The sequence below is a fragment of the Rhincodon typus genome, chromosome 11 (assembly GCF_021869965.1).
Source record: "Rhincodon typus isolate 14 chromosome 11, sRhiTyp1.1, whole genome shotgun sequence".
NCBI lineage: Eukaryota > Metazoa > Chordata > Chondrichthyes > Orectolobiformes > Rhincodontidae > Rhincodon > Rhincodon typus.
The window spans coordinates 19,567,052-19,582,313 of NC_063342.1; the positions used below are offsets into that span (position 1 = coordinate 19,567,052).

General features: G+C 40.2%; 1 protein-coding gene across 1 annotated transcript in view; it reads left to right on the forward strand.

Moving 5' to 3' along the window:
* Positions 1-15,262, forward strand: part of mrps6 (mitochondrial ribosomal protein S6) — a 92,431-nt gene that overhangs the window by 48,462 nt on the left and 28,707 nt on the right. Inside the window, exon 2 of the mRNA XM_048602967.1 lies at positions 10,570-10,709. Within this exon, the coding sequence (XP_048458924.1) occupies positions 10,570-10,709 (140 nt within the window). The remainder of the gene's footprint in view (positions 1-10,569; positions 10,710-15,262) is intronic.

Consider the following 15,262-nt stretch of genomic DNA (forward strand, 5'->3'; position numbering starts at 1 on the left):
TAGAATGCATTCTGACCAACAAGATAAACTGCCATTTAGAAAGGCACGCAGTTATCAGGGACAGCCCCCACGGTTAATTAAGGGATGAGCATGTATTACAAACTTAAGTTGTTTGCTGACTTCTAGTAAGGGATTTCATAAGGTTCCAATTGGCAGATTCGTCATAAAGGCATAAAGGTTGAATGATGGGAAGAAAGGGTAATTCTCATGACTCTCTAGGAAATCAAACTGTACTATTCTTGGAGTTGTTACAGATATGAATATTTGATTTAACCACTGAATTGCCCAATTTAACCCGTCTAATTCAGGTTTAAAGAACGTGCTTACCAGATTTCTGTACTTAACAGGAAAATAACTGTTTATTGTGAACAAATTGTTTGTAGCCAATGGAAGAAAGGAAATATAAATTTCTAACCTGTGACTCTATAACTTAAACTCTACCCCTTCTTAAACGTCCTCCTTCACATACAAACACAACACAGAAAAAGCATTGAGATTAAGAACAGTAAACGGCAAAGAAATCAGGGAACCATAGTGCAATAACACAAATCCAGAATTCGCAATTCAATAAGTTATTTTCACTTGAGTCCTTTCAATTCTTTGTTGACACACTGTTGTTACACAATGATGTTCGGTCTTTTATTCAGTGGCTGTGAATTTGTCTGTTTAAGTTTTTTAAAGGTGCTTTATTCATCCATTAGCAGGGAATTTACAGAAAGTGATAAGAAGTCAGCTAGTGGTTATTGGAGACTTTCTGGTCCATTACCACACAGGAGTGAGTGAAAGATTTTTTTTGATGGTTTCTTTTCGCAGGTTAGATTTTTTTTTGGTTGCAACGGGCCCAATCAGGAGCCTATTAAAATATTATCAAACAGTTGTGCCCTATTCAGAATGCAACAGGTCTGAAGAAGGATTCCGACCCAAAATGCTGACTTTCCTGCTCCTCAGATGGTGTCTGACCTGCTGTGCTTTTCCAGCTGCACATTTTTTTGACTCTAGCTTCCAGCATCTGCAGTCCTTTCTGCCTCCTCCTTTACACAGTCTCCTTGTTTTAAAACAGTGTCTTTCCTTTTTAGTTCCCACATTAGTTGTTTCCAGGCTTTACTTGTACAGATTCCACTTCACTGGAGCCAATATCCATCCTAAACAAAAATAGAAATTGCTGGAAAAGCTCTGCAAGTCTGGCAGCATCTGTGAAGAGAAATCAGAGTTAATGTTTTGGGTCCAGTGACTCTTCCTCAGAACTTCATTAATATCCTTCCTCACTGTTACTTTAATTTCCTTTTTAACCGCCCCCACGTTTTCCTTTCCATTTGTCCTTTCCAAGAACTGAAAATAGTTTAACAATGATTATGATAGTGATAAAAATGGACTCTCAATTCTTCAGCTTCTGTCATCCAATTCAAATACCTGGGACCTTTCATGGACCAGTATAATTTTCTTTCCCTAAAAACAAAGGGAGAAACATTGATTTAAGGTGGCTGGAGTGATCACCTGATCTGGTTAAGACAAGCTGTGAAACCACCAGTAATCTCAGCTTCATTATTCTATGCCTTTGGATTACTAGATGCAGAGTAGGTCTAGTAAAGTCTGAATAGATTGACATTACATGACGCAAGGCAAAATCTGCCACTGAGCACATGTGCCCTTTCGTCAATTACTGAATCTCACGTTTGCTTTACAATAGAATATTGTAGCTTGGTGTACAATTTACAAAGATGTTTCCTGGTTTACAGGGAAAGGAATGCTCGTTGGTGTAACAAAACATAATGCCAGATACTTGTGTGCAATTTGTATACCAATTTTACGATATGTGACAATGATGGCCTGATATGCAGATGTGAACACAAGGGAAAAACAAAAACATTCTATCCTGAAACAGACCAGACACTTGAAGTTGGGCCAGAGCATTTAAAGAAATTGTGGAGTCAACAATAACATAGTTAATGTTGCACTACTTGCCAAGTCAAGAATTGTTTGCCAGTATTGTAGTTAATGTACTGTACGCAAAATGCCACTGCCAGCAGTGGTCTCCATATACATTCACCAATAAGCACGGCAGCTGTAAGCAATTTCTAAGAAATCAAAACGTTTCTGAAGAATTGATCTTTGATGTTACTATTATGTAGTTTTACTTTTAAACTTTATTCTTTAGGTAATGAGAGACAGGCTTACCAAACCTCTGAATGCATTGCTGGCAATGAAATGCCACTTACAGAATTTCAAAAATGTTCTGTCCTGTGTAGTAGGAGGACATGTTTTGTGACCTTCATAATCTTTTCATTTAGTGTAGGGAGCGTAATCATACAACACTCATGACTCATTAGTTTATTTTTAACTGTAGTTACTGTGGGGGCTTTTGTGTATTTTTTTCCCTGCATACTTCTATTTGAGAAATGCAGTGCCACAAAAAATCATAACACTAAAACCAATATTGAACCAATATTTAATATTGAGCCACTCAAATCAGACAATGCGTGCTAAATATGACAATTCAAAATGAAAAGCAGATCAATCCGCTGGATAATCTGGTCCATTGTATTTAAAACAAACAATTAGAATAAAATGCTCATTTGAATTTCAAAAGCAATACATGGAATTTTAAAAACTGTAAAATATCCATCAATCCCATCTAAAAAAAATCAGGCACTACAATGATCAAGAGGTTACAGAACAGATGAAGGCTAGTTGGCTCATTGCGCCTGTGTAGGCTCCCTGAAGGGGCAAATCAGCTAATCCTGCTCTCCCATCCTCTAACTGTTCACTACATTTAAAAAATAAAATTCCTGATTTTTATTTTGTTTGATAATCACCTTACATCGGTCTCCTCTTGTTCTTAACCCTTCTGCCAATTCTCATCTACTGTCGAGATGTCTCATGGTTTTGAGTGCCTCAGTCAAACCTCCAGAACTTCTCTTTTGGTGAAATTTGGCTGGTTCTCCTATCTTTCCATGTAACTGAAGTCTCTTATCCCTGAAACTATCCTTGCAATTTTTTTATTATACCTTCTCAAAAGCCTTCACATCTTTCCAAAAGTGTGGCACCTAGAATTGGACACAATAGAGGCCAAACTTGTTAATAAAGATGCAAAACAACTCCCTGGCTTTTGTGACAACAAGGTGTAGAGCTGGATGAACACAGCAGGCCAAGGAGCAGGAAGGCCGACATTTCAGGCCTAGACCCTTCTTCAGAAAGGCCCGAAACGTCAGCCTTCCTGCTCCTCTGATGCTGCTTGGCCTGCTGTGTTCATCCAGCTCTACACCTTGTTATCTCAAATTCTCCAGCATCTGCAGTTCCTACTATCCCTGGCTTTTGTGGTTGTTTTCTAATCAACCTGTTCAGGATGTTATTAAACATCACTGAAGCAGGTGAACCCAAGCCTCCTGCTCTAGAGGTAATTGCATTACCACTGCACTCCAGAGTGTGTTATCCCTTGTCCTTTGATTTATTAAATCCAAGATCTCATATACCTTTTTAACTTTTAGAACATATCAACAATTATCTTGAAATGGTGCCATTGGATCCTTTATCCACCTGAGCAGGCAGAAATGTGGCTTTAGTTTCAGTTTTATCCTCTTGACTGTATAGCACTCCCTCAGTGCTGCATGGGAGGGTCAGCTTTGAATTTTATCCTTGAGCGCTGAAGTGGGAATTGATCCCACAATCCAGAACTGAGCTTCAACTGAAGCAATGGAGGTAGTTTTCACACCAGAGGTGAGAACTCTTGGTTTTGTTGCATCAAACTGCATCTTTGTAATTTATTTATTGTTGACTTATTTTACCACTTTGCTTGATAATTTTTGATGCCCTTGCAATATTCTGTTGCATTGCTCTTTCATCTGATTCACTTCACTAATTTTCTGCTACCAACTTTATTTTATTGGGATAAAGTCTTCTACTCTGTGACTACTTTTTAACAGCCTTTGCAATTTGCTGACAAGTTTACTGATTTATTTCTCACTGTTTGGAGCACTCAACTTTATAAAACTGGCCCTCATTCTTCACCTCAGGCTAAATAAGTTCAGTCCTAGAGCTATCTCCTGTTTCATTTCTATTCAAAATTATTACAAGTGTCTTAATCAAAGCTGGTATGCCCCTTTTTTGTTTCTTTTCCATTGTTCTTGAATACTTGATAAGCTGGAAGGTTAAGAATCCAGTCCTTGCCTTGCTTGAGTTGCAGACTGAATTATAAGGTGATTGAATTCCCACATCTTCATCTAAGAGGTTAGTTGGGAGATTGTAGCCACTTTCAGAGGCGAGGGAGGGTTTGAGAGACACCACATGGGAGGGCAATCTGGTGGGGGTGGGGAGAGGTGGGAGTAACATGGGAGAGGGATGGTAGGGGAGATGGGGTCTATAGGCCCAATCAGCACATCAGGATTGGACTCAGCCCTGTGAGGTACCAGCTGCAGGAAACTTGCTACTCCAAGGCAATTGACATGGCTCTCTTCCCCAGTCTAACCCTGGCAGTGCTGGGATGTAACCCTTAAGCAGGAAACATTTGCCCATTTAAGGCCTACAGTTGGTGCACTGGCAGACATGCTGCCTGATACCAACCCTGCTGCTGGATTGTCTTCAAACCCGCCCACTGATGAGTGAAAAATCCAGCTCCATATCTTTGTTAGTGCAACCATACCATATTCTGATTAAAGCAAATGAAAAGCAGAGGAAACAGGAGCAGAAATTGACTATTTGCCTTCCTTAAGCCCCCTCAGTACCCAAAAATCCATTGACCTCTGACTAAGATATAGTTGACAACAGAATATCTACAGAAACCTGAGATCGAGAATTCCAAAGGGTTCATCATTCTTGGAGTGAAGTAATTTCTCCTGCTGTCAGTCCTAAATGACTGAGCCCTTTTCTGAGTTCACCTAGTTTTAGACTTGCCAGCCAGGAGAATCGTCTCCCCATTAATAAGACTTCAAAAAATTTTTCCGAAGAAGGGTCCAGACCAGAAATCTCAGCTTTCCTGCTCCTCTGATGCTGCCTGACCTGCTGTGTTCATCCAGCTCTACACCTTGTTATCTCAGACTCCAGCATTGGCAGTTCCTACTATCTCAAAAAAATTTTTCTCTATTTCAATTAAATCAGCTCGCATTCTTCTGAACCTTTAGGAAAATAGACCTAAACAACTTGATTTCTCGTCCCAGGAATTAGTATGGTGAACCTTTGCACTCCTAAGACAATAATATCTTTTCTTGGGTATGACATATAATGTGGTGCATTACAATTTGGGTACGGTGTTATAGAATTACTTAATAATTGTAGTAGGTCTTTAGTCTTCCATTAAACTCCATTTGCTTTTCGTTACCTCTGTTTTTTCCTTCACAGATGCTGCCAGACCTGCTGAGCTTCTCCAGCAACTTTGTATTTGTTCCTGTAATACACCTCTGGTTGTAAACTGCCAACCCAAAAATTCCTGTTTGCTTCACAAATGCAACAATTTTATTTGATTAAGCAGTCTGTGGCTTTTGGCAGATTTTATGCGTGACCGGGACTTTAGTTTTTAAACAAGCTAATATACGCACTATTAAAATCATTGAACACATTAGTTTAGCTTACTTCAACTTTTCTGTTTTGACTTTGAATCAGCAATCAGGAGACCAATATCCTTGCAGGGAGATTTGCTTTCTACTTGGAAGACTTTAACTAGTAGGGGATTGGGAAGGAAATCAAAGTGACAGTGAAAAAGGAGAAAAGGCTGAGGCTGGTACAGTAGGTCAGAGAAGTAAGTCAAATATTCAAGGCAGACAAGAGGCTGGCAGAGAACAAGGTAAGACTGATAAATTAAATTGCATTTACTTCAATGCAAAAGGCCTGACAGGTAAGGCAGATGAACCAGGGTATGGTTCGGAACATGGTACTGGGATACGTAGCTATGATAGAAACATGGCCCGGGGATTGACAGGACTAGCAGCTTAATGTTCCGTGGTATTGATGCTACGGTAAGGATAGAAACGGAGGCAAGAGAGGACGGGGAGTGATGTCTTTGTTTAGGGATGACATTAACGGCTGTACTTAGGGAGGATATTCCTCGGAGATCATCTGGTGAAGTTATATGGTGGAACTGACAAGTAAGAAAGGGATGATCACCTTGTTGGGATTGTATTATAGGCCCCTAATTGACGGAGGGAAATTGAGAAGCAGTAACATGACAAGATCTCAGACATCTGTAAAACAAAAAAAAAATAGGGTTGTAATATCTCCTTTATGGGTGCCAAACAGTTTCTGGTATTTTAGTTTGCAATGCTTTAATTAATCACTTAAGCTCCAAAACCATTTCCAAATTATCATGAAAACAGGTTATAGAGTATCTTTTAATAAAGCATCCAAGAGCACATTCAAACACACATGAGACACATAGAGTTTTGACACATGACCAAAATCTACACTTTAAGGAGTTACAAAGGTGAAAAGAAAGATAAAAAGATGATGAGGTTTAGGGAGGGAATCCCAAAAGTTTGCTGCTGAAAGTTAGGCTGCCATTGGTGGTTTGCTAATGATCAGGGTGCTGAAGAGGACAGGTTGTAGAAGCCCAGGTACTGTGAAGATTTATGGACCTGGCAGAGGTTGCAGAGACAGGGAGGGGCAAAGCCACAAAGGGAATTGAAGTGAACGGTGAGAATTTTAAAATTGAGGCATTGCTTGAAAGCCTGGATCACTAGGCAGAAGGTGGTAAACTTGATTGTTACAAAATAGAACACAGCAGCAAAGTTTTGGGCTGTCTGAAGTTTACCAATGATGCAAGATGGGAGGATGTGCTGCATTTTGTTGGAATAGTCAAATCACTAAAGATAGCAAACACATGGATGAGAGTTTCAGAAGCAGATGAGTTGAGGTGGGACAAAGTTGTGCACGTTAGGGAGGAGAAAACAGTCAGTCTTTGTAATAACACATGTGTAGTTAGATTCACGTCTCTATTAGTTATGACAACAAGTTGTACGACAGTCTGGCTAAACCTCGGGCAGTTTGCAATGTTTACTGTGTTTAATTTCATCTTGGCCTCAAGATAGAGGTGGTTGCTCTGTCCTTGCGGAGGTTGGATGGAACGTGCTTTGACGCAGATGTTCTGCTTGCATAATTGGGGAGGCGATGTTAATCCAGAGACCCAGATAATGTTCTGTGGGGACCTGGGTTCGAATCCCACCATGGCAGATGGTGGAATTTGAATTCAATGAAAAATATCTGGAATTAAGAATCTAATGACCATGAATCAGTTGTTGATTGTTGGAAAAACTCATCTGATTCATTAATGTCCTTCAGGGAGGGAAACTGCCACCCTTACCTGTTCTGGCCTACATGTGACTCCAGACCCCCAGCAATGTGGTTGACTCTGAACTGTCCTCTGGGCTTTTAGGGATAGGCAGTAAATGCTGCCTGGCCAGCAATGCCCTCATCGCCTTAATGAATAATAAAAAAAAAATCCTGTTGTAGAATCAACAAAAATCTTGCTATGAACGCGATGCTGATTTCTCCACCTTAACCTATCAGAAAGCTGAATTATAATGTTTAATCTCGGGACAGAATTAGGTTAGAGGGAATGCTGGTGCGTGTTTGTCTACTATAACTAGCTTAGTGTAGTTCAGGAAGCTGTGAAAGCTGTTTCTTGAGCAATCCTGGATATAGGATAAAACGAAGAAGGGTGGAGGCCAAGCCTATTTAATTTAACTGTGGAGAGTAGGTCAATCATATTGATGATATGATGTAAGAGTACAGTTGCTTCTTCTGCCAGTTCTGAAGATTGTCCCTCATGTCAAGGCACTATGTTGCTGATTATGTAGTTACTCAGATCCAGTTGATTGGTAAGAGTAGTTACTTGAGTGGCATGGTACAAATTGGCAGGTGGGTTTGCTGAGTAGAATTGGCATTATCTCTGCCAGCCCCGGCACAGCTGCTGACCACTGTCCAATTACGGCCTGCTATGCAGACATTTGGGAAGTAATATGAGTTGCTTAATGGCTGTCATAATCATAGACTCCTAGAGATGTATAGCTCAGAAACAGATCCTTCAGCCCAGCTTGTCCATGCTGACCAGATATCTTAAACTGACCTAGTACTGTTTGCCAGCTTTTGGCCCATATCCCTCTAAACTATTCATGTACCCATCCAGGTGCTTTTTAAATGTTGTAATTAGACAATTACAAATGTTGTACCCACCTCCTCCAATTCCTTTGACAGCTTGTTCCACACATGCACCACCTTCTGTGTAAAAGTGTTTGTCCCACAGGTTCTTTTTATATCTTTCCCCTCTCACTTCAAAACCATGCCTCTAGTTCTGGACTCTCCTACTATGCGAAAAAAGACCTTGGCTATTCACCCTATCCATGCTGCTCAGATTTTTTAAAACTCCTGTAAGGTCTCCCCTAAGCCTCCGATACTCCAGGAATAATAGCCCCAGCCTATCCAGCCTCTCCCTCCAGTCTCGGCAGCATCCTTGTGAATCTTTTCTGAATTCTTCCAAGTTTCGCAACATCTTTCCTACAGCAGGGAGACCAGAATTGTACGCTGTATTCTTAAAAAAGGCCTCTCCAATGTCCTGTATAGCCACATCATGACATCTCAACAGCCCAAATCCATTCTCAAAAAAAGTGAATCGCGGGGAAACCAGCTGCTGTAGATTGTAGCTCAGAGTTTCCTTTGCACCAGTCAAAGCCATCAAGAAGTTTGGCACGAGTTGAGAATGTTCGCCGATTGACAAATGTTAAATCACATTAATTTTCCACTTGCATAACTCATTAAAATCCTTCCCTAGCATCCTAATTACTTCCTCATTACCTATTTCAACTCAAGTAGCAAGCTTAGAATTAGTTTGCGCATCGACACGAATTAGGAACAATAAAATTTAAAGCACTAACCACTGATACTTTAGTGTGTAGTCTCACCAAGGACCTCTATAATTGGAGCAAGACACCCTTACTCCTGTACTCGAATCCTTTGCTATGAAAGTCAACATCACATTTACTGTACGACTAAAGCTTACCTTTAGTGACTTGTATATGAGGACAGCCAGGTCTGATTGCACATTTTCCCTCTCACAATTTATAGCCATTCAAACAATCTGCCTTCCCATTTTTGTTGCCAAAGTGAGTAACCTCACATCTTATCCACATTATACTTCATTTATCATGGATTTGCCTACTCAATTTGTCCAAATCACACTGTAACATCTCTGTATCCTCCTCACAGCTTGTCCTTCCACCCAGCTTTGTATCACTTGCAGACGTGGAGATATCACATTTAGTTCTCTCATCTAAATCGTATAAATATATGGTGAAAAGCTGGGGTCCTAGTACTAATCCTTGCAGTACCCCACTGGTTATTGCCTGTAATTCAGAAAAATACCCATTTATTGCTATTCTTTGTTTCCTGTCTGCCAACACAGTACCCCATAGGGGCGGCATGGTGGCTCAGTGGTTAACACTGCTGCCTCACAGCACCAGGGACCTGGGTTGGATTCCACCCTCATGTGACTGTGCAAACTCCACACAGACATTCTCCCTGTGTCTGCGTGGGTTTCCTCTGGGTGCTCCGGTTTCCTCCCACAGTCCAAAGATGTGAAGGCTAGGTGGATTGGCCATGCTAAATTGCCCACAGTGTTCAGGGATGTGTAGATTAGGTGTGTTATAGAGGGGGTGGGTCTGGGTGGGATGCTCTGAGGGTCAGTGTGGACTTGTTGGGCCGAAGAGCCTGTTTCCACACTGTAGAGATTCTATGATCAATCCTATGTATAATTTTACACACTAATCTGTCATGTGGGACTGTGTCAAAAGCTGTCTGAAAGACCAAATAAAGTATATCTGCTGGCTCTCCTGAACAACTCCTATGAGTTACATCCTTGAAGAGTTTCAGAGATTTGTCAAGCACAATTTCCCTTTCATAAATCCATCCTGTCTCTGTCCAATCCTGCTGTTTTCCAAATGCTCGGCTATTAATTATTTTATAGGGTACTGTAGCATTTACCCAAGCACATTCTGATTTTTGATGCTATGCTTCAATTGATTGAAGACATCAACTTTTACTACATTATTGATATTCTGCTGGTCAAGTTCGGGTTGGTGGCAATAAAAATGAGCAAGGAGCACCTCTCAGTGTAAGGCTTGATGTGTTGTGAGAAGACTGTGCTGAAATTATCCTTGCGGTGCCTTTAAAAGCAGTTTTGTTTTGAAATTCACTAGACATATCATGAAGGGATAACTTTTCCTTCAATTTACAGTGTCACAGGAGGTAAATCATTCATCTAGAGGTGACCAGAACATGATTTTCTCCATATCCTAAATAGACATCAAAATGGTCAAACTTCATAGATTCTGAAGATATTATTGTATTTAGAATTTCCTTCCAAATTCAAAATGCTTCCTATTAGGGGAGCTTTTGACGCTTGTAAATAAATTACTCCAAGTGAGAAGTGATTGGGGTTTTGAGATATTAAGTGGTGTTTTAGTTGGTGCCACCATTGGACTCAAATTATCATCTTTCTGCTCTCCCATTTTCCTGTCTTCCCCTCTATCAATCTCTCTCCTACACCCTACCCCTACACCCCCACTTCCACACCCATTATTTCTTTAACAGACTGAGACAGCTGCAGCCATACGCCGTACAGTGGAGGCATTACTGGAGCATGGAGCTGTGGTGAGGAACCTGGAGAATTTAGGAGAACGGACACTGCCGTACAAAATGTCCAAACACAATCAGCGACACAGCAGTGGCGGGTATGTCTGATTTAGAAAAATGTAAGATTTGGAGATGGCTAAAATGCTATTATAATTCAGGAGGTTTTTCCCTAGCTATTCTATGGAATTACTGTCATTGATTACTTGAGCAGTAAGCGTACGTAATTCATGTCTCATGACCCACAGTGAATCTTTATCTGTTCAGCACTTATGTAGACTTTCCGAAACATGAGGGTTGAGTGAATTCTTGTCTCTGTTACTGCTGTTACTGGAATCACTTTGTTTTTATTATTGGGCATCACTGGCCAATCTCTAATTGCTCAGAGGGCAGCTAATAGTCAAGCACATTACAGTGAGTCTGGAGTCACATGTAGGCTGGACTGAAGTAAGGATGGCAAATTTTCTTCCCTAAAGGATGTTAATGAATTTAGATTTTACCATCCACTATGATGGGATTTGAGACTCTGTGCCCAGAATTTAGCCTGGTGCTCAGGTTACCAGTCCAGTGACATTACCGCCTACACCACTGCATCTCGTGCTCTATCTCCAGTTTCAGAGCATATTCTATGGAAGTCTAAACCAAAAAGCGTGTTTGTTTATCATTGCACCATTAAAATAGCAGCACTGAGTATAACCTGTACTCTCATTGTAATTGCATCCTTTTTTTCCTTGAATTGTCAAAACAAAGCAGACAGTTCTCTAGCATTAATACACAATATAAAGCTGATGCTTTAAAGGCGATTTCTGTCTTTGTTCGTGCTTTTGTCTTTAATCACTGCCACAAATTCCATTTCTTACCTGCCAACTCCATCCCTGTCCCCTGTACCTGGCTGAGGCTGAACCAGACTTTTTGCAACCTTGATTGTTTCACGTGACCTAACACCTGAATATTAACGAGGAGTCACCACAATTGAAATGTTCGCTCTGCTTTCTTCCCCACAGATGCTGCCAGAGGAGCTGAGTTTCACCAGCAATTTCTGTTTTTGCTCCATCTCTCTACTTCTTTCCTCCTTTAACCTGCTCCTTAAAATCTATCCCTTTGATATTCTGTGCTAATATTTCCTTATATGAATGGGCCAGTATCAAGTTTTGTTTTACAGCTCTCTCCTGAAGCACATTGGGATATTTGCATTAAAAATACTATGTAAGTGCATGTGGCTATTGAATGGTACGATGACGATCAATTTCCAATCTATAGCAGTCTGTAGTGCTCTGGCTGAGTTTTAACATCGCTCGTTGACACATCATTAAAGCCCACTATTTAGCTCAGCCAACTAGGTCTTATAGAAGGGAATAGGTCATTCTATTGTAAAGCAGAGTACCGAATGCGGAAATCGTGAGTGAGGTCACACAACTTTTGGTTAGCATCTAAACCCTACTGATATCATCTGATGTGTTTTAGTGAAGTTTATTACAAACCACCATCACTGTCCACCCTTACTAGTGATTAAAACTAGGCAACTTTATTAATAAAACTCAATATAATATCAATAAAAGAAAATAAATACGTAAAATCTAAAATAAACATATACTAAAACTATTAGAACTATCTAAAATACACAATCAATAAAACTGGATCAGAGCCAATGGAGTCCAACATACCTTTCAGCCATTGCAGAAGGTACGCAACAGTTCCAGAGTTAAGGAGGCAGTCAGCCTGGATAGGTCTTGGGCAAACAACCAATATTAATCAATAAATATTAGCACATTAAGTGTTGTTTTGTTTGAAAGAAACCAGCAGAAGCACTTATCTGTTCAGCACTTATGTAGACTTTCCGAAACATGAGGGTTGAGTGAATTCTTGTCTCTGTTACTGCTGTTACTGGAATCACTTTGTTTTTATTATTGGGCATCACTGGCCAATCTCTAATTACTCAGAGGGCAGCTAATAGTCAAGCACATTACAGTGAGTCTGGAGTCACATGTAGGCTGGACTGAAGTAAGGATGGCAAATTTTCTTCCCTAAAGGATGTTAATGAATTTAGATTTTACCATCCACTATGATGGGATTTGAGACTCTGTGCCCAGAATTTAGCCTGGTGCTCAGGTTACTAGTCCAGTGACCTTACCGACTACACCACTGCATCTCGTGCTCTATCTCCAGTTTCAGAGCATATTCTATGGAAGTCTAAACCAAAAAGCGTGTTTGTTTATCATTGCACCATTAAAATAGCAGCACTGTATTAATGCTTTTTGTGCATCAAATATTTCTTCCTATAATTTTCAGAACAAGCTAGCGGTATAATGATTGGCTTTCTGGCAGCAAAAATTGCTTCATATTTTGTCGCTGGCAAATTGTTTGCCTCAGTGAGGGATATTGGGACTGTTAACATCGGATGTCAGCTCTTGGATCCAGAGTAACAATTCACATGCAGATTTGAGCTCTTTCTATTCTGTCCACACGTGTTCCTGTTCCTCAGCCTCAGAAAAACATCCAGTACTGCATTGACATTCACAGTTTGACTGCATATCATTCTGGCTTCAGAGTGAAATTACCTTTTTAGTGCCATATTGTCAAATCTCTTGCTTTGGATCGTTTTCTCCAACTGGGCAGTCTTTATGATTCACATTTGACTTTCATTCCATCAATTTGGATTGGATTCAAGGTTAGGCACTATGGGAAAGGTATAATGGTCATCAGTGGTCTAGCAACCTATGGATGACGTTATTACCCTGTGAACACTGGTTTGAATCCCACCATACCAGCTAGTATATGCTACTAATTGATATGGAATTGAAAACTGGACTCAGTAAAAATTTCAATGATTGACGTAAGAACCAGCTGATTCCTTTTTGGGAAAGAAATCTACATCCTTACCTGGTCTGGCCTACATGTGATTCCAGACCCATAGCAATGTGGTTGACTCTTAGCTGTCTTCTGAAATGGCCTAGAATATAACTCTGTTGTCCCAAGTCACTACAGAAGAGCCTAAAGGCTAACATTTGGACAGTTGCAATGAAATTTGGGGCGACATGGTGGCTCAGTGGTCAGCACTGCTGCCTCATTACCAGGGATCCAGGTTTGATTCCACCCTCGGGCGACTGTCTGTGTGGAGTTTGCACATTCTCCCTGTGTCTGCGTGGGTTTCCTCCGGGTGCTCCGGTTTCCTCACGCAGTCCAAAAATGTGCAGGCTAGGTGGATTGGCCATGCTAAATTGCCAATAGTGTTCAGGGATGTGTAGATTAGGTGGGTTATAGGGGAATGGGTCTGGGTGGGATGCTCTGCGGGTCGGTGTGAACTTGGTGGGCTGAAGGGCCTGTAGGGATTCTGTAGGCAACTCATTTCTATGTAAAAAAAATTATGACTCACTACTACCTTCTGAAAGGGCAATTAGGGATGGGCGACAAATGTGATAGCACTACTCAGTTTCTATTTTCTTTTTATGCTCTTGTACTCCTATTTTTATTTGATTTAATTAGAAATGTTTTTGATAGATTCTACTAGTTACACCCTGCCATCTCCCTATTTGTAAAAATTATATGCTGAATTTGTGTGTTAAATATTTTGAGATCTGAATTCCAAATCTTTCATAAAATAAGCCACAGAAAGTTATTTGTGGATTTTTCCAGGCTGAAATATTTATGAAAATAAACGTTCAGTTTATTTTAGACTCAAAGCAAAATGCCAGAGTTGGAAAGTGGTGTTGTGTGTTGAAGACATGATATTTTTGTATTTTTTTTAACTATGTGGCCAAGCTGCTCAATAGAACAAAATTGGTTATTATGAAAAAAACTGTAGTAAATAAATAGCTTCTCTCTGCAAATGTTCAAGAAGTACTGTGGTAGATTGCACAAGGTGATGTGCAGTGACCTTCATTTTAATTCAACTTCAGAAGCTAGGCTATTGCAAAGCTTGATAAGAAGTTAAACCTGTTCCTAGACAGGGCACAAAGTAATATCTTTGTATGAGGCTCTTTAAATTTTCTATTATTTGATTTTTGGGAGTTGTTGTTTTGCTCTTCAGGGTGCTTTCACATTCTCACTAATTTGTTTATTAGCTGATACAGTCACATAGTAGCAATACCTTATGTACTTTGGTCACACATGTGGTATTTGGATATACACAGAAACTGGAGTAGAAGAAATGACCAGTATCCTCAAGAATGATCAAACTTCAGTAAGCACAAAGCCATAAGACGCAAGTAAATCATTAATTTCCTCGTCACCATAGCACAGGGTAACAAGCAAAAGGTCAGAACAAAAGTCGCTTTTTCAAACTAATTGGTACAGTCTAAAAAGCCATTGCCAAAAACATACCTTCCAAAGAATGATGAGGACACACCTAATCTGTTTCTGTTGCCTATACATAAAGCTGGAAGAATTTAACTATCCATTTTATCACTGATCAGATTTCAATCAAAGATTTAAATTTAACAATCAGCATCATGTTCATTACAATAACACCGACTGCATTCTTTCCCTGTATAGTGGCTCCTGCACATATGCAGCCTTAAGCTGTAAAATCACAGAATCCCTACATGTGGAGGCAGGCCATTCAGCCCATCGAATCCACAACAATCCTTCGAAGAGCATCCTACGCAGACCTACCCCTACCCCTTCCCTGTAACCCTGTATTTACTGTGGCTAATCC